The sequence below is a fragment of the Strix aluco genome, chromosome 10, assembly GCF_031877795.1.
Source record: "Strix aluco isolate bStrAlu1 chromosome 10, bStrAlu1.hap1, whole genome shotgun sequence".
NCBI lineage: Eukaryota > Metazoa > Chordata > Aves > Strigiformes > Strigidae > Strix > Strix aluco.
The window spans coordinates 13,021,764-13,045,429 of NC_133940.1; the positions used below are offsets into that span (position 1 = coordinate 13,021,764).

At 42.7% G+C, this 23,666-nt stretch overlaps 1 protein-coding gene across 1 annotated transcript; it reads right to left on the minus strand.

Annotated features, from left to right (window-relative positions):
• Window positions 1–797: 797 nt before the first annotated feature.
• Window positions 798–23,545, minus strand: IRS4 (insulin receptor substrate 4). The gene is given in 4 exon segments (XM_074835298.1): window positions 798–3,200; window positions 19,865–22,614; window positions 22,616–22,664; window positions 22,667–23,545. Coding segments are annotated over 4 exon segments (3,510 nt in total). The 5' UTR covers window positions 23,373–23,545; the 3' UTR covers window positions 798–3,195.
• Between the last annotated feature and the right edge of the window lie 121 nt (window positions 23,546–23,666).

Consider the following 23,666-nt stretch of genomic DNA (forward strand, 5'->3'; position numbering starts at 1 on the left):
AGTAACAGTGTAAGAATTAAATCAGAAAGAGAAATCTAATCCAAGACATTTCACAGTAATCACCCACATTTATAGATCATATATGCTCACACCTATAGATAAAAACTCTTTCTGTACAGAATTATTGACATATCCTTCATGTCCATGGGGAATTTGAACAGGCTCTATATTTTGTTGATATTTTGCAACTTCAGTTGTTTTTACCAGTGGGTACATTACCTGAAATTATGAGAGAACTATATGGGTTTTGGTTTTACATACCAAGACCTTACTTAACACATATCAAAGCAAAGTATTACTACAAAACTTACAACAGCAAGCCATACTTGTTCCCTTCTACCCTGAACTCTGAAGACCTATTTGATACTACACTGTTAAAAATTCCTTCCAGGACTAGTACTCTTTGACCATGAAACTTCCCTACCCAGTCATGGACAAAGTTAGGAAAAAAAATTGCCACAGTCTTCTACATTTAAAGCAGAAAAATAAAGTATCAGACACTGATTGTTGGGGTTTTTTTTTTTCCACACAAAACCTCACTTGTTTACCAGCACTATGAATCTATGCCAAAGAAAACTACTGAGTATTTTGCTGCATGTCACCTTCTACACTAAGTGGCAGAGAAAATTGGACAAACTGGGAATCACTCCCCTGAAATACACTAAAAGCTTCTCCAAATCTTCAGGGACATAGGGTGACAAAGCCACTTGAAGAAGAAAGAAGCCACAGCAGAAGGAAATGAACTTCTGACAGAAAAAACCAAAAGTTTGTTTAAAAATAAAACCCAGACACGGAGCTACATGAACACGTATTTACTGCAAGTAGCTCTATGGAAAGCCAAGTCAGATAAATATAAACACTATACAGAGCTTCAAGCCAGTCTCCCAAAACCGCAAACGCAATGTGTTTTACAAAGAAAACAACATAACAATATTTACAATGGAAGACAAAGCCAGATCAATCAGCTCGACTTTAAAACAGATCTGTGAAGCAGAAATAGCAAATATAATGAACAGTTTCAACCATATATGTTTTAGTTTGTACAGACAATAACTGTCCAATATCAAATTAAATTTACAGGACAAACATTGTTCTATCATTGGTATTTTTGTACTATACAGCAGCATAAACGGGTAGCTGGAAGGTAGTATATATAGTGATATGTTTTACATCATCTGAAAATGTTCTTCCAGCACAATACTGAATAAATTAGTTGCTGTAAACTAAGAGATTCAAAAAGATTGCATATTTATTATGCCGTACCTATTAGTATTTGTACCACTATACTTGAGGTTACCCATTTACTTATTTATTCAGCATTTATTAAATCAGTGCTGTATATTGTACAATGGCAGCCTCAGGGATCTAATATGAAATAAGTATGTAACAAATTTCTTCAAAACAACCTTTTCCTTTCACATTAAATGTTTAGAACTATCTTCATCCAAATTTTGATTTCTTAGAAAAGATGTAAAGCTTTATAAAAAGCTGTCTACATATTGCATTATCAATTTACGAGACCAAACAAAAGCTATATGGCAAGACAGTATCATGGTCTGTAAGAGTGGTCGTATTTTTAATTAGTGTATGTTTAGCAGCAACAAGTAACTGTACCAACTTGAACTTCTCTTCCAGAATCAAAAACAGGTCTGTGCTTTTAAACCCTGTAGCAACAGTTTTTCCTGTCACTAGACACTGCGTAAACTGATTGGTACCATGTTTAAAAAAAAAAAGTCTTCATATTTTAGTGACATGTACATCTTAGTACTACTCAAAAATAGATTTGGGTACACATCACCGAACAATCAAAGTTGACAGTGTCTAATTTGTTATACAAACTGTACTAGCAATTTAAAGGTTGTATGTTAGAGGTGAGGCAGCCTGACGAATCAGTTGTACAATATACAATGTAGAGGATTACCAGCTGTGTGGTGCAGTACAGCATGAGGATTTGTGTACCACTTCTAAACCCTTTATCAGTCGTCAGTGCCTTTTATTATACATTGCATGTACCAACGACTAGTGTCATGCTCTTTAAGTTCATAGCAATGTTAAAAACCTAAACTCATTTCAACCAAAAAAAAATTCAGTACAAGAGTGAAGCACTTAAATTGTAGAAAAATCAGGGCTTATTGTGTCATTATGTCAAATAGTCATTGTTCACATTTCTGTAAGTGGGATAAAGACAATTCATGAGCCAACATTTTACTTTTTTCTCCATTATGCCAGGAAGAAAGAACAAAAATAGTCCCAAATTTAAAATGGGACTTTGGGTGAAAGTAAGATCAATTAGGGTGGTTTCCCTTTAAAAAGCTACAGCTGACAAGTATAATGCAGAAGTCACAAATGCTGGATACGACTCTGCAGTTCTCCATTTGAATGCATGAACAAAAACCTCATTTTACACAATCCGTATTTATAAACAAGTATCTTGAGGGTAAGAACAAAAACAACCTACAAGACAACCAGCCCATTAATCCTACTTTGTACATACCAAAATTCTGAGCAAAAAAAAAATTCCGTTTAAGCTCTGACAGACATTTGATTTCAAATACTCTAGCCTATGATCAAGAAATACCTCTTGTACCATAAAAGCAAAACCTTAAAAAAAAGGAAACAAAAAAAAGAGGCAGAAGAGGTCTCTCCTCCTCAGACCCATTCAGTCCCACGGGTTCACCCTCAAGCTAATGTGCACCTTTCCCTCCCTCCTTCTGCCGAGCCACCTGAAAAAAATCCTGAACTGCCAAAATATTTCTAAACAATACATGTTTTAAGCTAACCACTTGTTAATGTACCAGAGAAGCAAAACCCATGTTAAACAGACAATCAGAAACCAGCTTTGACTTCTCAGAATATAAATTTTTTTAAAAAATTAATGGGAGAGGCAGGAGGAAGAAAGGGGCATACAGGGATCTCCTATTAGCATTCACGCTGCCTCCCAAATAGATATGACATGAAAGACCAAATTCCATCACCAAAGCACAGCTATGAAGAAATCTCAATTCAAATTAATTCAACTGTAGAGAGCGGATGTCTATGAAAAAATTAATTAAAAGGATGTGTGTCCATGTCCGTGCTGGTGGAAATGAAAGTAGCCGGCTGGAGCTGAGCTTTGCTTCCAAAAGCACCACACAGTTTCTGGAGTTACCAGCAGAAAAGTCTTCTCTTCCAACAATGGTTTCCATGGCAATGCAGTCAGTCTAGAAAGGAGGAAAAGAAAAAAAAAAAAAAAGTCAGTGACATTTTAAATGCAAGTTATATTGGAAAAAAATGTTTTCTAGTGAGGAGAATAGATGGAGTTTATCCACTGCAGGAGTGGCAGCTGCTGAATGCAGAACACGGGTCCCTCACAGAGGGAGGGGGCCCTACCAGATGATCCCTTGCTCAGAAACCCTGAGCCGTCGGAAGAACTCTGAAGTCTGAAGCGAGCACCGAAGAGCGGCTGCAGCCGCAGAGCTGACACGTGTACGGTGGCGAGGAGCTGGGGCGGCAGCCAGCACTGCACTGCTAGCCCACGCGCTGGGGGAAGGACCAAAGCTCACAGCACCCACCGCCTGTCTCGCTATCGGTATTTCATTTAACGAGATCTCGGTCCTCTCACGGCGAGGGGCGATGCGCATAGCAGAGGCTATTACTAAGCGCGCAGCGCGGGATGAATGGGGAGCAGTTCTGTACGCCCCGTGTAATTAAGGTTGTGGCGAACGCTCCCATTCACAGCAGGTACAGAACTGCCATGCAAACACTCCCTGCAACTCCAGCTCCAAACAAGGAGTGGCCAGTCAGGACAGCTGCGTGCCCTGTCCTCAACTTTTCAGGGAAAAAAGCTTCATTTAGTTGTAAGAAGAAACAGCTCAGAGTACCGTTCTCCCTTTTTCAAGAAAGTCTCACTAAAAGGCACCGCACAGTACAAAAGCACCTAGCTGTGGCAGACAGCCACCTTTACAGCTGTCAGCAAAAACCAGTGGCTTCGAACTGACTGGAAAAGGAAAAATACAAAGTGCTCAGTAAAATGAGGGGGAAAAAAACATAATCCTGTATTACAGGAAAATACAGTCGGGTGACAAAGCAGAAATGGAAACAGGAGAGGGGACGGCCTCAAAGCAGAATGCCAGCTCTGCAATTAACCATGCACATGCCAAGGTAAGAGTGACTCAAAAGGTTCCTGACACAGAAAAAAAACTGATGAAGGGGATGCGAACGCTTTCTGCAGCGGTGTGAACACAGATTGAGGAACGTACAGAAATCCACTTTTCAGCTCACTACATAACCCCTTCCACTCCCACCAGAGCCAGTGTGAACACTGATTTTCAGTCTGGAGGTGTACTACCAGCCAAATCACTGTCTCCCAGCCGTGACGGACTGTCCTCTTCCACCATTTTTGTCCTCTCAGCCAGGACTGAGGGCACTGTCCTCTGCCAGACAGGTGGCTAGAGAAAGCCTAGTGCTCCACTGCCTCTGCCACAGGAACACGCTGAAGAAAATGTGATCATCTAAAGAACAGGCAAGCATTATGTATAATAATGAAAACCTGTATGTTTACTTACATAACCAATCATAAAGTATGCACACACAAACTCCACCCTAAGTTAAAGAAGTTCTGATTTCCGTCCAGCTAAAAATACTGTCCCTTCAAAAGAAAAAGAAAGAAAAGGAAAAGAGAAAAGAACAAAGCTCAGATGAGCTGCACTGAGCAGCCCTGCCCCTACCCCTGCAGCTGGGACAGCCCCAGCTCTCCACGAAGGCTGCCCACTGCTCCAGACAGCGAAGCAGAGACCATGGCAGGGCTGGAAGCCATGCACAAGTACAGAGGGGTCCTTCGACGGCAGGGGAAACTCCCTTTTATCCCTACAAAACCCACACCAAGGTCTGGGTTGCTGAGTTTCATTTTTCAAATACGTAGTGATTTCTAAAATACAGTAACTTGGAAGACACAGCCAAAATACACCCGGCAACCCAAGAATCTCCATTTGTATTATTTCACAGACATCATAAGATCACTACAAAAAGCTATTGCTTATTACACTGAGAGCGTGATGTGGTTAGTGATGCCTTTGTTTTCACAAAAGCCAAGTGAAGCTATTATTTTTGAAATAGTTTTCCTCTTTAGAAAAGTTATTATTTTGTTGTAGGACCAAAGGATGAAAATATGCACCACAGCTTGCAATGAATCACACCTCAACAATGCATGCAAGTCAAACATTAAAACATTTAAAGCTTCTATATTAAACTTATGTTCAGTAAAAATTAACATTTACCAGCATCCCCCCACCCTTTCCTTGCTGTGGACCTATAAGCTCACATAAAAGGAACTTCAAAAACTGTCTCTGCTTTTGTCAGGACATTTTTCCTCCACGCCTAACACAAAGGGCACACCTGAAAGCTGTTTGACAAGTTATTCTAATCTCTCCAAGCATATCCCCAAAACATTTTGAAGAGCAAAGGCCCAGTTATTTGAATCAGACAATCCCATGTGGCAGAACTCAGTATTTACACCTAAAACTTTATGTATGAAGACTTTCATAAACTTATGCCAAATTATATTTAAGATACTTGGAGGGGAAGAGGAAGAGCTTAAGAGAAAAAAAAAAAAACAAACTCAGAAGGCAGCATGATAACCAATTCCAAAGCAAGCTCATCAGGTAACTCTAATCAGAGCCCAGAATAACACAGGTTACTTTATAAGAAACCAGAGGAAAGTATCCTCAGCTAAGTGTCATTACAGCTTATAAATTCCCTGGACATCCTGGCTCAAATACAGCATTTTGCACCAGCGTGAAGGCAGGCTTGGGACCTCCCTGTAGCATCCCCTCTCCCCAAAACTCTATGCTTGTTAAAACAAGATCTCATTAATTTGTCCCCCCTCTCCCCAGTTATAAACTATACTTCAGCATGTTTCCTCTTCATTTTTAAGCTAAAACAGAATCGTGGGAACTGTAAATAAACATAAGGGAGTTTCACATAAATATTACCTACAAGCTGATAACAGTCTCATAAAGCCCTGAGTCTTTCAGACATGGAGTTATTGGTTGTCACCACTTCTCTAATCCCCTTGTTAAAGCTGAAAATTTCAATATTGCAGTTGAGGCAGTACAGCTGGCTGGTGCCCTGAGTCATCAGCTCTTTTTTGGGGATAAAAGCATCAAGCATTTATATATAGAGAGAGATGAAGATATAAATTGAGATAGATATATAGATAGATAGATGGTATGTGAACACATATCAGTATCAGATACAAAAGGCAAAAAGAAACTCATGAAACTTAACCACCAAAAAAATTTCCCTCTGAAATCTAAGGCAAGACTGAGGTCTTGCAAGATCCCTCCCACAGTGTCTGCAGTCACCACCATTCGTGAAGGTGGTACCCGGGAGTCCATTCCTCCCTGCTGTGGGACCACAGCCGGTCACCCTCCACCAACCTCCGGGCATCAAAGAAATCCCATGTCATGACCAGTGGAGTCTGCGTCCAGGGGCAAGGGGGGCCTCCAACAGAGCCAGGGACAGTTTCTGCAGTCAGAGTCACAAGCCCCAATAATGATTTCTGAACCATGAAGTTGTAGGAGCTCCCACTGATGTAGCTTCCCCCCCCCCATCCTCCCAGGAAGGTCCATACGGACCCACCCGCTGAGCTGCACCTCCCATCTCAGTGCCACAGCTGCCTGCAGGGAGCCAGCAGGGACCTCGCAGTCACAGAGCACTAGTTGCACTTTACACAGAGGCACCTGCACCCAGCTGTGTGAAAGCACCCACCTGCACACACACCGCAAAAACAGCTGGGAGTCAAAAGAGGCATAAAATGGGTTTAATGTAAGTGAGAACAAGGCCCATGTCTGTTGTGCTGCTGATACCCGGAGCTAATTTGTGGACTTCCATCCTCGCCAGAAGGACCCTTAGGAAGCAACGTGACACACTTTAAGCTCCTTGGTGGCTCTTCTCCCCCACACCTGATCTTCTTCCATCTTTTGACTAGTGAGTAGGTGAAGGTAAACTAATGGAAGACATGAAGTAATCCAAGAAAACAGCACAGCTTCTGTGAAGCTGGATGACCTTATTTCAGTCTTCATAATTCACCAGCCAACAATTTTGTGTTAATAGTACAAATATGAGAATTGCTGATCAACAATAAAAAACAGATTAGCATTTCATTACAGATACCATATAGATGTATTTGACTGAACACTGATTGAACAGTGAAAGAAGGTGTCAGAGAAACGGATGAAACAACTCCTCTAAAAGGAGAACAAATTATGAGATGCGAACTAGCTAGGAAGAGAGGAAAAGTAGCCCATCAGTCCCGTGAGTTCTCAAAACGTAAATGCCAGCAAATAAAATTCAGTGGCCAGACCAGACATGACAAGTTCGAAGATAACTTTCACTTGCAGTGTAAACACACTGCTGTTCCTGGATTGTCACGAGCTCTTCCAAGAAAATCTGCACAGTCTACCAAAAAAAAAAAAAATCTGATAACTGATCATTACAACAAAACAAGTACCAAAACCTGAACTCAAAAAACCCTCTGCACTTTTGAAGCAGCCTAGAAATACACTATTCTAAGTAGTTCTCATAGCACCCTACACTGAGCTTTTCTGTTTATTCAAACCTCAGCTCCGTTAACAGATTCTACACAAAAGCTTCAACCTTTATTCAAAATTGAGCTCTACTGATTCAGAATATTGAGAACAATACAAATTCAACTTCCTAGGAACACTTAATATGGGAAACAAGTCCAGAAAGCATCCAAACGTTTTCACAGATCACCTCTCAAAAGATATAAGCAAAGTTTGGAAAATTAAAACAACGTTCTCTTCATTACACAATTCTATTTAAATTCATCAGTTTAAGATGGGATCAGATTATAAAACTACACACAGCTGTCCGAATCTTTCCTAGGAACAAACAATCAGAGGAAAAGAATCATGAGGGCAGAAGAGAAACTAAGAGGGCAAATATTTAAAATAGGATGGCACTATGCCATTGCTCAAAAATGTTTTGTTTAAGATTAAGGAACACACTGAAAAAGTGCTCTGGAAGTTTTTTAGGCAAAAATAATCTATAGTTTTATAAAAATTAGGAGCAGAGGATTAGATTAGTCTTAATTCATTAGATTGCACACCCAGTGTGTTCCATTTGAAAATGTATTGGATGAGAATATATCCAATTTGCATTTCATTTCCTGCACCTGAATTATTAAGGTCATACAAGTCAGGCCACTTTGAAACAAACCAAGAGGTTTTAAGAACATAGCAGACGTATCCTAGTTCTCTCAAAGAAATCCAAGCTAAATAATATCTGTTTTTACAGGAAAGATTTTTACTGACACAATTCTGCAACTGATTCCTAAAAGGATAAAAGCTTTGCTTATAGAAGATATTAAGATAATTAAATGATTAAAATCTCCATGTCAAAGACTAAGACAGCTTAATGCTTTCTGGAGAACACTACTGAAGTCCTCCATTTCCTGAACTTCAGGTTAGGAGGAAATTGGAATTAATCTGACTTACACAGATCAAAAGCAGCAGAACAGCCCTAGACCTTCTTGTGCACATGGCCACACAATATTCCTGTTGTTCAGGAAAGCACCAAATCCCAGCACAACCTCAGGACACAACGTGCACGTTTTGTTCACGCTACGGGGACAGGGCAGGAGGACTGCCGTGTATTACATTTCAAGCCTGCCATATGGCAGGCAGGCCAGGGGGAGGGAAGCAATTTGCCCAAATACATTCTTCACAAATTAGTGAGAAAATTTTTTGCCCTAGATCTTACCAAATACATAGTTACTATCCTCTGTCATTGTCCTATTTCTTTGAGTTCTTATTTTAATGGCATAGCTTTAGACCTTGCTAGAGGCAAGCAGTGTTCTTTGAGAAAAGCAGAATTCCTTCTTAATTTGCACACGCAGACACCAAGTCTACAAATACAAATTCAAAAACCTGACACATTTGCTGTGGCCATTGCATATGCAGGTACTGTACCTGGGTAACCCAATTAGCCATTACGCCCATATTCCATGGGTATAGGGTAACCATTAAGCACATATTCCACAAACTTTTTTCATTCCACAACAAACTAATAATGCTCAAATTGAGCTAATGAATGTGTTTTGTACCTACAGTTTTGCTGACTTTCCACAAGCAAAAAAAAGCGAAATTTGTTTTAAAAAAAAACTGTTACATGACCCACTTTTCACTGGATAAACTATTTAAAAACAGTGACTGGTAACAACACATTCCAGGAAATTAGGTTCTTCCTCAAACTCTGATTCCAAAATTCAGAAGACAAAGTTACTCTTACAAATAATCTTTATACACAATTGTTCATTCAAAACATGGTTCTGCTATTATTACTGCTTAGCAATTTCATGAGCAAAAAAACCTCTCCCATGCTTTAAGATAATTTTTATTCACTTTGCAGAAATGCCTTATCTTTTGCAACAGTGGTGGCTTTTTCTGTTTTAATAAACAGTAGTGTTGTTTCTAGGAAGGCCTTACGCACACTCCCTAATTTCATCTCTTTTACTGATACTATTCCTAGAATTAGGAAACTTGCACACAGTTTTGGCAGGGGGCTAACACCAACTCCAATTGCACTGGACAGCTTGACAAGAAGTTGTTGGGGGTTTGGGGGTTTGTTTTTTGTTTTTTAAACTAGATTTCTATTACAACATATCAAGACAATACTAAAAATCAACTTATCTCCACTTAAACACACATAGAAGTTTAAAATTTGATTTTCACATTGCACAAGAACGAAAACATTCTGCTTTTTCAAAAGCACTCTCACAGCCAGTGTGTAAGATACAATGACTGACCTCCTAAACTGCAGAAAACATAGGTAAATTTTAGCCAAAAAAAAAAAAAAAAAAATCTTGTTTGCATGGCTTCTGACAATCCCACCTGCTACAGTTCACTCTGCTCTCGTGACAAAGGTTAGGAGCCCTGAAGTGCCAATAGGGAGGAATGTATTTCCTGCCTGTGCTCTTGCTGCAAAGTGGATGTTAAGAACTGTTAGGAAACAAACAGGAAAGAAAACAGCCATGTCAAATACCGGTGCTCACGCACAGCTCTGGCTCCCTCATTTAAAAAGGACTCGGAGTAGCTTCCTGGTGAGGAATAGCCAGGTAACAAGGTCCCTTCAGCCTGCAGAGAAGTATTAGGATGTAATAGGAAACTGAAAAAAATTATACCCCAGGTCCCTGCTGTGTGCAGTACAGGAAGCCGCTGACAGCACACTGGCTAAACGTATGGCAGAGGAGGACACGGCATCTACACAGTCCTAAATGGCACAGAGAGAAAAGATAGGGTTTGTTATCTCTTCCAAAACACAAACTAGGGACTGCCAAACAAAGCCTGTACGGAGCAGGGTCCAAAGTAGACAGCGAGAGATCTGCATGCAGCATGTACTGACTGACCACAGGCTGCTCTGGATACAAGGAGTTTACACAGGATCAAAGAGGGATTGGAAAAGTACTTGGATTAAAGATCCAGAAAGGATTATAAAACAGACAAACTACATCAGGCTCAGGAAATCCCCCAAGCTGAAAAACAAACCAAAAAAAATATCAGAAGTTTGGTGTATGCTTGTGGGGAAGTATTACATACGCCTGCCCTGCTTTTCCTCTGCTGGGTGGTGTCTGCTTGCAGGCACACGTCTTCAGTTTGCGTGAGCAAAACTATTCTTATGAACACAACTAAGAGAAAGGACAGTGTCACTCATGACTAATGAAACAGCTCCCCACCTTTCAAATCACCTTTTCTGACATCTCCTTCCAACAAAGTTTTTCCTTTCTACAGAAAGTTTCACCTGTTCTACTTCATCCCTTTGCTCTTCCCAATCACTTTAGCCATCGACATTTGAAAGCAGTCAGCACTACCTTTTTCTTTCACCTCTATTGCCATAAATGATTGTCAAAGGCAGAAAGTTGCTACATGGCCACATACCTGAACAGTTACACCCTCATCAGCCATACCTTTTGCCCATGCGTGCCTGCACAAAAAAAAAAAAATATCTTTGCTATCAGCCACTATCTGCTACCACACACTGCAGTGGTGCGCATCGATTTTTTACATTTTCTTACTATCGCATTGAGTCTGCATTAACATTAGGATACCCAAAACCCTGGCTTAAGCAGGGGAGGAGGAAGAAGGGTTCAGATTGCATTGCATGGGTGAAGCAAGGTCTTCTTAAATCATAGCACGTGCACAGGAGCCAAGGATAGGGCCTTCAGCTTCCAGGAGCAGCTCAGGAGCCCACAAGGACAGAGTTAAACTGTGTCTACAACACAGACAAGTTTTAATCAACAGCCTGCAACTCTTTAGTGTTCACCTTGTGGAACATGTCAACATTAATATTGCAATCACTTACACCCTCAACAGTGAATCAAGCCTCACTGCTGCCACCGCTTCCAGACTCACCCACAACCACTACAGTCTCTGTTCAACCTGAGCTACCAACACAGAAATAAAATAACTTTCTCCTGTCAAAGCTATCACTTTGCACTCCAGCTTCCGCAGACTGCTCTCAAGCAGCTGAAAGCACCGCAGCAGTGATGAGCAGGTGCCATCCAGACCTCCCTGTTTAGGGTTGGACTCCAAATGCTCCAACACACTCATTACAAATTCTGAAGGTGGATATACCTCCCAAGCCACACTGCTGTCGACTCCTGAACACTAGAAAATTACCTGAAACCCACAGATGCCACCTAAAAAGCCCCTGCAAAACCAAGAAGAAGTAATGCCAAGGCAGCCCTATCACCCTAACTGCTTCTGGAGTGAAGTGCTGACAAAGAGGATGCAGGTCCCTGCGACATTAACTGCCTAGGGACGCTGCACAGGGTGATCCTGTGCTCCAGTATGCGTTCCTGCACCAAATTTATCAGTCACATGGCTGCAGGAAAAGTAACTTACAGAAAGGAAAAAGAATGAGAGGAAAAAAAATTAAAAATCACATTCCATATCTAAAAGGGAGAAGTAAACATTGGGACATGCTCCTAACTCGGAGATACATGTTGGCCCACATTCCTCTTACCAAGATTAATATCCTGGCCAGTGTTCTGACATTTACCTCATCCTTTTCAAGTCACTTAAACCATTACAACCACTGTATTTATAGCTCGCTACCTTCCATCACTCCCTGCTGTGTGCATACCCTTCCAAGTGTCTCTACCAGCTTCCTCTTGCAACCACTCTCAGGCAGCCTTTTATCTCTCTGCAAGGCTCTTATCTTCACTCTGCCAATGGTAGCAGCCTTGATATTTATCTTACTCTCCACCCCAGCACATTAAGTTTCATCCATCTCTTCAGTTTCATCTTTTAAATCATGAGCTCCTTAGGACAGGGACCAACACATTTACATTTGTGGCATGGTACAGGGGACCTCCATCCTGCCTACTTGTTCAGGTTCCACACAACGAGTAGAGATCACGTCTGGAGCTACAAGCTTTCATTAACAGACACACTGTCGTAATATTGTCTGAATGACATCAAGATCAAATCTGTTCATTTTTTCAACTCATTTCTAACTGATTTCCTGCTCACCATAATCTGCAATTTAAAAACACCTTGTTCTAAAAGCAAACAAACAAAAAAATCCACCCAGCCCATCCCAAAAAAACACCACAGAGTTAAATATAGATGGCAAATACGTCCCAAAGTGTCTCACATGACAAGCAGCAAATATTCTGGAAGTTTGAGCTCAGCAGTGGATGTTACTACTGAAAACCCAAACAGCTCACAAATTTTTCCATCAGACTAACTCAAAATACAAAAAAATTCCATACAGCAAACAGTATCTTTTTGGCCCCTTAACCCATATTGGTTTAGACTTCAGTAACTTCATTGGTTTAGACTCACAGAACTTGGAGCATGTTCCTTCATCTGTATTGATGGAACTTTTACCTGCATTCAACTTGCGCTGAAGAATGCCCTCGGCCAACCCACCTGCAAACAGGCTCCAGTTATTTAGACCAGGAAAGCAAGGGTGCCCGGACTCGAGAAGCCTTTCGGTACCATCTGCTGGTTTGTCTTGGCCATTTTAGCTCAATTGTCAATAAGGTGCCACAAAAGTCACAGAAATGCCAACATCTGTCAATAGCTTAAAGGGGGTTTTCATACAAGTAAGGTATCCCATGGCTCACATGAATAGCTCTTCTTGGTCTAGGATGCAATAGGTTCTCATTTATCTCATGATGCATCTGCTGCACTGTCACTAAGGACTCTCCAAACTCCTGGTAGCCTAAGAGATCTGCGTGAAAAGAAACACTAGTTCCCCAAAAATAATTCAGGCTCAAGCTATCCAGCATCAAAAAAGGTTATACCGCAAATTCAGCTGTTCACCAAGAGCCATAAACAATAAAGCAAGGTGGCTTGGCATGAGTATGGGAACAGAATCGCACTATTCCCTGTGGAAGGAGGGTATCATTCATTAGTGCCTCAATAAATCTAGAAGCCAGTTTTACTAGGTTTCTTGCGTACCTTTTGGTGTTATTTCCCATGACTCTGAGAAAAAGAAAAAAGCATTTTGATATCCTCAGTCATACCACAAAATCCTGTTCTACTAAATGGGAAGCCTTTCTCCAAGTAGGTAGCATATTTATGAGCCTTTCATGCCCTAGCAAAAAGGAAACACTATTCGCACCTATTTTATGCCTTAAATAATAATTCCATATTTATGTAAAATCGCAATATACATATGCTATACAGTGAACACAGCACTATTCACCTTTTAGTAGTAATTTAAAAGTTTTCATTTTTCTTGAGTCACATTAAATTATATTGTCACCTTGGAATTATAGCCAAATCTTAACTATATTAATTTTGGTATAAGCCATCTCTTTCAAAAACCCTTTCTTCTCAAAGACTAAAAAATATTAGACTGGCACACAACACACATGTATACACACACACAAGCAGTCTCAACTGTTAGCATCCAACCATAGAGCTAAATTAACAGAAGAATAATGTTTTGAAATAAGCAACCTTTGCCCCTTAAGATACTCATTAAGCTCATGACTTAACCAGGGCAGAAAATTCTTGCTAACAGTCTGCTACACTGCTGCTCCTGGGGTAATGCTACACCTGAAGCAAGATCTCCACAAATCCAACTATGTTGAAGATCATTTAGATAAGATACTTGGCAACACCTCTGCAATGCCTTTGATGACTCAGGCTCATTTACCTTTGTCTTCCCACTGCCCTCAAGTATGTCACAAATCCCTACTGATCAAGGTTCTCAACTAAATCATAACCAGCCCTAAGCTGAGTGACCTTTACGGAGATGCAGGGCTTGATTAAAACTACAACATACTTTTTCCTTTTCCTCCAGTCACTGCTTTAACCTGCAAGACAAGAGTGCAACTTGATCACTGGATCGTTGTTAATATGCAAAAGCTAAGCAGGGAAAAGAGTCAAACAGCAAGTTTGCAGGGTGGGCCATGGGACAGCTCTCCAGCCAAGTCATTACATACCATTTAAGGATGAGTCATCAGATAATGCTACATTTTTAGGACAAAACAGCAGTAATAAGACATCCCCAGGCTCCAGAAAGCTTGACTCTCTCTCACCTGCCTTTCAGTTTTAACACTCCATTTTCCTTTGAGCGGAAGAATGCCACATTTGGTCACAACAGTACTTAAAATAAAATTGTAGAGTTTGTTTCCTGCTTCAGATCAGCAAAACAAACTTGTTAGCGCAATCAACATACTGGAAACCATTCAGCATGTTTTTGGAAGCACCACAGATCCACAAACAGAGCACGCAAACACACACCAAGGTACACCACAGTACTATAAGCTCTTGTTAGTACCATCCAAAACCTCAAGGTATAAATCCTCCCCCCAGCAATCAATATGAAGAAAACTTATTAAAGATCCTTTCATAAAAAGAGACCATATGCTGTGAAAAAAACAAACCCAAAATCTACTACTGCTAACATGCTGCTGGACATACAAAAAACCCCAAAGAAATACCTAGTGACAAACCACCCCAGTAATCTCGGGCTGGCATACAGCCGCGGGAAAGGACGGAGTAAGCGCTGCTCACCTTCTGCTACCCAACCCGCTTCCCCAAGTGACGGGGGAACAAGGGGCCCTCAGACATCAAGGGAGGAGGAGAAAATGTGAAGTTTTAGAGGGGAAGCTAAAAGGGTAATAATGCATTTAAGATTTCACCAAAAGACTTTAAAAAAAAAATTAAAAAGAGTTTGGATCTGTACCAGATGACTCCCAGAACTCCCCACGTCCTGCAGCGGTGCTTCAACCTGCAAGACAGCTATGAGCAGAACATTTTAGACTTCCAAAAAAGACACATGTCACCATCAGCTGCAACTATGGATTTAAAATCTGGAAAGCCAATTTCCAAAAGTATTTCAACACTAACTACAAGTAAATGTTCTCTCTCAATGGCAGAGGAACATTCTTGTCTCAGATTTTCTCACCCAAGCACAAGCAAAACCCAACTGATTCTTGGTCAAATATGTCATAATTAGCTCACTCCCACACTGCACGGCAAAAATCTGTTCTGCCTTCAGCAGCTCATATACTACTTGAGAAAGTTACCCTGGGTATTTTTAAGCATAGCTGTAAGTCACTCAAGACTGTTAAAGTGGCATCTGTTACAGCAAGACTAAAACGGTTTGGGGTTTTGGGGGGTTTTTTTAAGAATTATTATCCCAGCATTACTTCAAAGATGTAGCATACATAGCAGCATTCGGATGTGCTTCAGTAGGGTTCTTCAAGTTATTTTTAAATGGGCCCATGCCTTAAGTATTCTGCCGATACAAAAGAGCCTCAGTTTGAAGCAAACTTTTAAAAACCACTAGTCTGAAACCCAAAAGGGGCAGTTATTTGCCTGGTATCCTCTAAACTGTAATTTACTATATTAGTAATAGCTAAAATGTCTAGCTTCTGAATTTCTCAAAGTGTATGTTGTTCATTATATTCTTCAAGATTTTGCATTTGAAATATGCAATTTACCATAAAGGATCTGGACAATTTGGAACACAAGTTTTGCTTTACAGCTGTACTTGTTTTCCTTCCTCTCAGCTCCCCAAAGTGTACACAACACTCTCGCCCAGTCTAGCACAGGAGGAGATTAAAAAGGTGAGGAACATTCCAATTATAATCCTGCACATTAAAGAACTTCTGAAATAATATCTTAGCATAGTGTTAGAATATCAGGTAAAGATAAGATTAAAGAGTGGGTGTAAAATAGGTGGATTGATATTAAGCTGAACATATTACATTTACTCTGAACAGTCTGTTTTGGTTTTGGAGTCCAGGGTATCTTTGCAGGTTTAATATTTCTAATTAAGACTGAAGAAACTTGCATTATACAGGACCCATTATGCAGTTTATTACCGCCCCGTTCTCATTATCCTCCTCGGTTTCTACAAGGTCCAATAACAAGGTATACATTAGCTAAGCCCTGTTTGAAGTAGCTTTAGTGTTCTGTACTCCTAGCACAAAATTTCATGACTCAGATTCATGTAATCAAAACTGCAAACCGCTTGCTTCAATATTGTGTAACAATTTTGTGATGAAACTGTTTTGCTAATGACCTCCTTAAACTTCAAGAATTAAAACTCAGAACACGATATTCTTTTTATCATCGTTATCAACATAAAACCTGAGCTCAATTTTGCCTAAACCTAAAATGTTTAATAACAAGTCAGGCCTATTTACGATTTCAAGTTAGTGTCCTCCCCCTCCTCCACCCATGTCATGAATGGAGAAGGGAAAAAAAAAAAAGTTTGACTCACATCAGTGAACCTGAACCAGAAGTAGTTTGGGAATTACAATGAGGGGGCAGTGATGCATTGTAAATCACTCCACCACCCTCAGCAGTTAAGAGAGCACAGCTGAGTCACAGAACACAAAATTCCATTTAAGCAAACAAAAACAAAACAAAAAAGCAAACAATCCGAAGTTGGGAAGTGTTTTCCTTCCAGTAAAACTGCAGTTTAGGGAGAACAGAGAAAGTTCTCTACCTGACAGAATTTAATACATATGGGATAGCTCCCTTCTAGGAAGTAAAGGGTAAATGCATCTGCTAAATATTTCCTTTAAGAATGGTTTTAACCACAGAGCATTTTTTAGGCAAAGAGACCAAAAAAGCTTTCTGTGGAAGGAAAGAAAAGACAGCACTCAGTTCTGCTAAAAGTCTCCAGAAGTATTAAAAATATCAATTACACACAGGCACACTACACCTCTTCAGAATACAAGAGGTTTAAGAGTGAAGCTTCATTTTCACTATTCAAAATGGAATGTGAAAAGTGGTTTTCTGCATTACAGAAAAAAATTTAAATATTAAAAGCTTCATTGCAGTAGAAACCGGTAAACTGTTGAAAGAATACAGACTTCTAAAATTATGCTTGCTATATAGCTCAGAGACACAATTTAGTATGTGAATTAAAACCGGTATCTTTATGATCAAGAATTTTACATCATTCCTAAGAAACAGATATACACCACCAATTTACAACACTGTATTCAAGTTTGGCAAGCTACTTTTAGCCTGGACTATTCCAAAATCTGTTCACCCCTCTATGAGCCACCTGCAAGTGAACAATGTCCACACCCCACCTGCCCTCCTACTATATACCAGAAATATTTTACGCTCTCTTTATAGAAAACTGTTAGGCCTTGTTTTGAAGCAGTGTTTTATAATCTTGTTTTTCTTTTTAGGACTAGAAAGAAACCACCAACCTAAGCTCTTACTATTCTTATGCTTAATTTCCTGTCAAAGTCCGTGTTTTTATGCACAGAGTTTCTTTCACTTCATTTTAATGCATGTTTCATTTCCAGAAAACTTCACAGTGAAAACCAGCAGCTGTAAGTCTCTTGCCCCTCCACAACTTGTAATAGACAAGGAAAAAACCCTAAGCACGGGGCTGTAGATATTTTGCTGTAGCAGTAGTAAGCAAAATGTTTAACACAAATACAATTTCTAAACACACTATCTCTTGAAAAACATTTTTAAATATGTACAGTACAGCTGAAAGTAATTAATCTCTGAGGGCTTTTTTTTTTCCTCCATTTTCTAAGTTGTTTTACTTTATAACACGGATTTTAGTCACATGAGGGGAATAAGATCACGAAAGAATTCTGCTGTCTTTGGGGGTGATTTAAAAAAAAAAAAAAATCAGCTACAGCAATCAGTGTGCCTTTGACTTAGCAGACAAATTTTTGAAGTGCTGAAAGACTAACTTTGGAAGAAAGCACTTCTTGGACTGGCAACTTTCAACGTCTTCTAAATTTGATTCCAACCAACAAAACAAAGCAGAGGAAAAAAACCACTGAGGCAAACCACACATTTCTGAGCAGCCCCAAGCAGTGCTGCCAGACTTCGAATGGCATGCAAGCTGAGTCAGGCTTATACCTTCTACTATTAAAGGCTACATAATTTTAAGCTCCTGCAATACTTTCTGCCTTCAGACAGTTTTAAAGTGAAACTAAAAAAAACCCCCTATCATTTCAGTGTTTAAGATTGCAATTAAAAATACAAAAGCCAGCAGTAGGCTGCCCCTTTACTGCTTTCTCTGTTGACAGAGAAGTAGACAAGTATCAATGTCCAACAGCAATTAAATATTTCCTCTTAGTACTCATCAATTATTGACTACACATACATTTGCAAAGAGAGAAAAACATCATTTCCGACACATGCAGTTTTCTATCCAGGTGGGTGAATTACTGTAAGGAGTTCAGTGGGTCACTAACACCAAAATAAGGATTATATATCCAAAGTTACAGTGCAACACAGCGCTTGCCCAAACACTGCTGTTCAGTCAGTGGATCTGCATAATACCACTAGCAGCTAATAATTATTTTTTGCTCCCACCATGAGCGCAAAATGCTTAACATATGAATAGGAGTGTCCCTCCTCTTTCCCATATTCTTCCTCCCCACCCCCAACACCCTTATTTTTTATGCAGACCTCAAACTGCATTACCTTAAGTTGGGTCAAACCACTGATCACTTGAAAGCTAGCAGCCTCCTCTCCGAAGTTTCGGACCTGGAAGACACCCCTCAGAGCCTGCTCTGCCTCTATTACAGGCATTGCTCACCTGCTCCGCAAAAGGCAGATCCCTCCGTAAGCAGGGGAAGGGTTCCCGCTCAGCTGAGCCCTTGGCCACTGCTCAGCGGGGAGCGTGGAGGGAGGGCAGGGGCTGCAGGAGCCCCCCACCCCAGTCAGCCACCAGGAGATGGCTTCTCTGGAGGATCCAAGGATACTTTGGAGACCAGAGCTCAAAAGGAGCACACCAAACCTTCAAGGGAAAAAACTCAGTTCTGTTTACATAAGATCCAACTAAATAAATGCAGGCAGATTTGCACATAAAAAACCCTAAAACATGCACTTCACCTACATTTATTGAAAGAAACAGATCTAAGCCTCACATTTTTATGTCTAAACACAATTTAGGAATTTTCAGCTTTCCCTAGCCATGACACAAATTGCAAAATATCACCTTCGTGAAATAAAAAAAGTGAAGAGTCATCTAGTTATAAGGGAAGAAGAGGAAGACAAAAGTGAAGGAAAAAAAGAGCTACCATAACCTCAGGACAAAAATTCGCAATATGAAATGCAATTAATGTTTACACTAGCAGAATTCTTTTATAAAAAACCGAGGCAGATGACAGTTTGATCACACCTCTAACTGCCTAGAAGAGTCACATAAATCCTTTAGGCCAAGGATTGCGTCCCCTGCCGTCGTTCTGTGGTTAGGACGCTGCGCTACGAGGAGACAGGTTGTACTAGAATACTTAAGACCATAAAAAACATTTACCCCACTCTGAAGACGACATTTTAGTATTGAGAACCTAATTCCTACAGTTAAGCAAGCATGAAAGGAATGTGCTTTTAAAGTTACAAACCTTTTCTCGCAGCGTTACACTTCAGACCGTCTGATCTGCTGAAATCTATGCTTACGTAAGCTCCACTGTCCAAACCTGAAGTACCATTTTGGAGATGGCAAGTTGGCGCTGTAGTACTTGCCTCACAGCTTATAGGGTCATCGCGTAAATTCAGAGCGATGTAGTTTAAGCCATTCTGAAATCCAGTTGAGGTATCCCTGGACATTTTGCTTTCCTGACCATCAGAAATGTTTTCATCCGGTTTTAACCAAACATTGTCAAATGAGGCAGAGCTGTGTCTTTTGCTACTATCAGTGAAGAATGAGGAGGACGTCGTCACAGTCCCAGCAGAAGAGAACGTTTCAGAACTGTGTCTCCTCCTGCCTTGAGGATCAGCTCGAATCACTTTCGGTCCCATAGGAGGTTCAGAGCTAGGAACAGAGAAGCTACTGTTACCAGCGTATCGATCGACAATGCACAGTCTATTAACTATGGAAGAAGGGCTATCAATCTTTACTCCATTGTCGGATTCGGTGGCAAATGGCCGAGGTGGTGTTGCTGCCATGTTGAACGTCATCTCCGTGTAGTCATCAGTCCTGTTACTTGCGGTGCTAACACAAGCAGTACCAAATGAAAGCCTGGCGTAGTCGGGATTTGGTTGGTTTCTAGGAATACTGGAACTTGCATAAATTGAAATATCCGTTAGAGAGTTAGACAGTTCCTTTGCTGCTTTCGGTGACTGTACATCCAAGTCAACACTCATATAATCAGAAAGCGGGGACTGTCTGTGGTCGCTACTTGAGCCCAGAGACGACGGCGATCCTTCTGCAGATAAGGAATATGGTGTATTACTCGCCTTTTCATTAAAATCAATATTTATGTATTCACCGGGACTCGCTGGCTCAGGTGGAACTGTACGATCATACATTCTTGGGATAGTATTACTCCCTCTTGTACCTAGGGGGAGTCTTGTGGGCCTAGTAGCCCTGTTCTGCACAAGTCCTTCATCTGAACCTTTCACTGCTGGCAATTTAGAGATGCCGTTAGCCAGAGCCTCACTGTTGACCCCTTTTACATTTTCTGGTCCACCGTACAAGAGTTTTCCAGGTGAAGACATTGGAACATATTCACTGTGGTCACCATTTTGTCCTGATAACGCCTTAAAGCTTCGGGGCAAAGAAAAATACGAACTAAAACCTTTGGAAACAGAAGTGGTGTGAATATAATTCGAATCACCGGGGTGCTTTGGAGCGGAATTACCAGGTGACATATCCATATACTCATTGTTTATGATCTTCTCATTACTTCCTTTAGAAATAAATCCAGTTAAAGGACTTCGTACAGGTGAAGAGCTAGCCTTTGGAAACATCATCATATATCCTCTGGAGTCAACCTGAGACGGCGACCATGAATTGTTAATCTGTTTCGGAACAGACATACTTTTAGGAGTCATTGGCAAATAATCGCTGTTGCTGGATAGAGAAGATGCAACTCCTGGCATCATTGGCATGTACCCATCATCCCTGGCTTTACTCCTACTTTGGTTACATACGGAATCAAGGTTAGTGTCATTGTACTCCGATTCATGGTTATCTTTTAGTTTTGGTGTTTCAGAGTAAAGAAATCGCCCGTGATTTCCTGCAGCATCTTCATCTAATGAAGCTGTAGTTTGTGTTGTCTTCTGCTGCACTGCTACAGAAGTTGGTTTTGTTAGAGAGTAAGTTCTTTTCCTGAAACACTTTTCAGCCTCCATATAATCATCTCTTGAGCTATCATCTGCCTGCTGCTTACTCATGGACATGTACTCACTCAGACAGTTCTCCTCTCTGATGGGTGGTGTGTTTCCCAGGGAATCCGGTGTATTACTCCTCACCCGAAAGTACCTGAAATCTCCAGGGCTGGAGCCATATTCGTCAGAAGAGATAAATCCCCCATCACTTGGGGAACCACAAACGGATGAGCTAGAAGGCCTGGTCAACATGTCCGAAGCAGAGCCATGGCCACTACTGGAAGAAACACTGATGGGACTTGTAGTGGAGGGAAAATGAGAAACGGGCAGCGAAGCAGACCTGGTGTGATAGGATGAGCTGAAAGCGGCTCTGACATACCTTCCACTCCCTTCTTGCCGGCCCAAATTCATCCTCGCAGTATTCAGGTGGATTAGACTCCCAGTCACTGACCTAAAAGGTCTAGTCATAGTTCCTTCTCCTTCGCTGGATGTTCTGAAGCGATAGGAGTTGCTGCTTTTGGTGGTAGGAGGAGTCCCTCCGGCAATGCTCTCGGTTCTGGATCTCCGCTGCAAGCCCGTCTGGCTGGGGGGCAGGTTGCCCAAGTGCCTCCTAGTGGTGATGAAGGAGATAGGATTGGTACCGCTACCACCACCAGAAGACTGGCTCTTGCTCCGGGGCCTGAACTCTGCAAAGGCCTTTAGAGCTTTCATGGTCTCCAGAAAAGTCTCGTGCATGTTCTGGGCAACCACTGAATCATCCACTTGCATCCAGAGCTCTCCAGGCCCAATAGAGGCAGATCTGCCCACTTCGATGAAGAAGAAGTTCTCCGAGTGCCCGCAGCGGCGAATATTCATTAGCTGCAAGTGGACGGAGGGCACCTCTGAGTTCAGCTTGACGAGGTGGATGGCCTTGCTGGAGAGGCACAGCCTATACACTCCAGTCAGGTTTTTCGTTTGTCCCAACCCTTTGGGCTTAACGTTGACCTGCCACACCTCCTTGAAGACGGTGCCAGGCCTCAGGGCGGCCCCATAGTGCTCGTCATCCTCGTCCACCTGCTGATCGGCATGGTCCTCCTGCTCCAGGAAGCCCCTCTTGCTCTGGCTCATGAGCTCGCTGATGGCCTGGTACCAGGCCTCCTGCTCGGCCTCGTTCTCTGCCAGCATGGCGAAGTACTCGTCCTTGGTGTACAGGGCGATGATGTGCTTGTGCTTGGCGTCCGCCCGCCGGCTGACGGTGAAGCACTGGTAGAGGGGGATGACCCGCTTGGGCGGGGGGCAGCAGAGCGAGGCCGCCCCGCCGGCCCCCGCCGCCCGCAGGCTGCTCTTGAACTTCTTCTCGCTGTCGTAGTACTCCAGCCGGGCGGGGGCCAGGTGGCTCTCGGCCCGCAGCACGAAGTACCGCTTGTGCCCGTGCTTCTGCTTCCGCAGGTAGCCGCACTTCCTCACGTCCTCCCCGGCGGCGGGCGGGGGGACGCCGCGGCCCGCCGGGGGGGGCTGCCCGCCGCGGCCCGCCGTGGGGACGGCGCGGCCCGCCGCGGGGGCGGCCTCCGGCGCCGGGCAGAGCGAGGCGCTGGGCGAGCGCCGCAGCAGCAGCAGCAGGTGGTGGGGCTGAGGGGACGGGCAGCGGCCGCCCTCGCCCGCCGCCGGCTCCCCCTCGCCCGCCGCCGCGCCGGGCACGCCGGGCTCCTGCTGAGGCACGGCTCCGCCTCCCGTGTGGCGGGCGGCCGGCTCCTCCTCGCCGCCCCCGGCCGCCGCGCCGCCGCCGCCGCCGCCGCCCGGGCCATTCATCCCACTCGCCATCTTAGGGGCCAGGCAGGGTCCGGAGCGCCGGGGAAGGGGTCCGGGGCGGGCAGCGGGTATCCGCCCTCACCGGGGAAGCGCCCCCCGCAGCGGGCCGCGCATGGGGGGCGGGCGGTGCCTGGCGGTGCCTGCCTGCGCGCCCTCCCGCCGCCCCCGTCCGCGCCCTCCCGCCGGCCGCGCCGCGTCCGGCTACTCGCACTCACGCAGGCAGCCTCGGCGGCACCACGGCGAAAACATCACGTGACCCCGCGGAGGGCGGGGGCGCGCGCCGGGAGGGAGGCGGGGGCGGGGCCC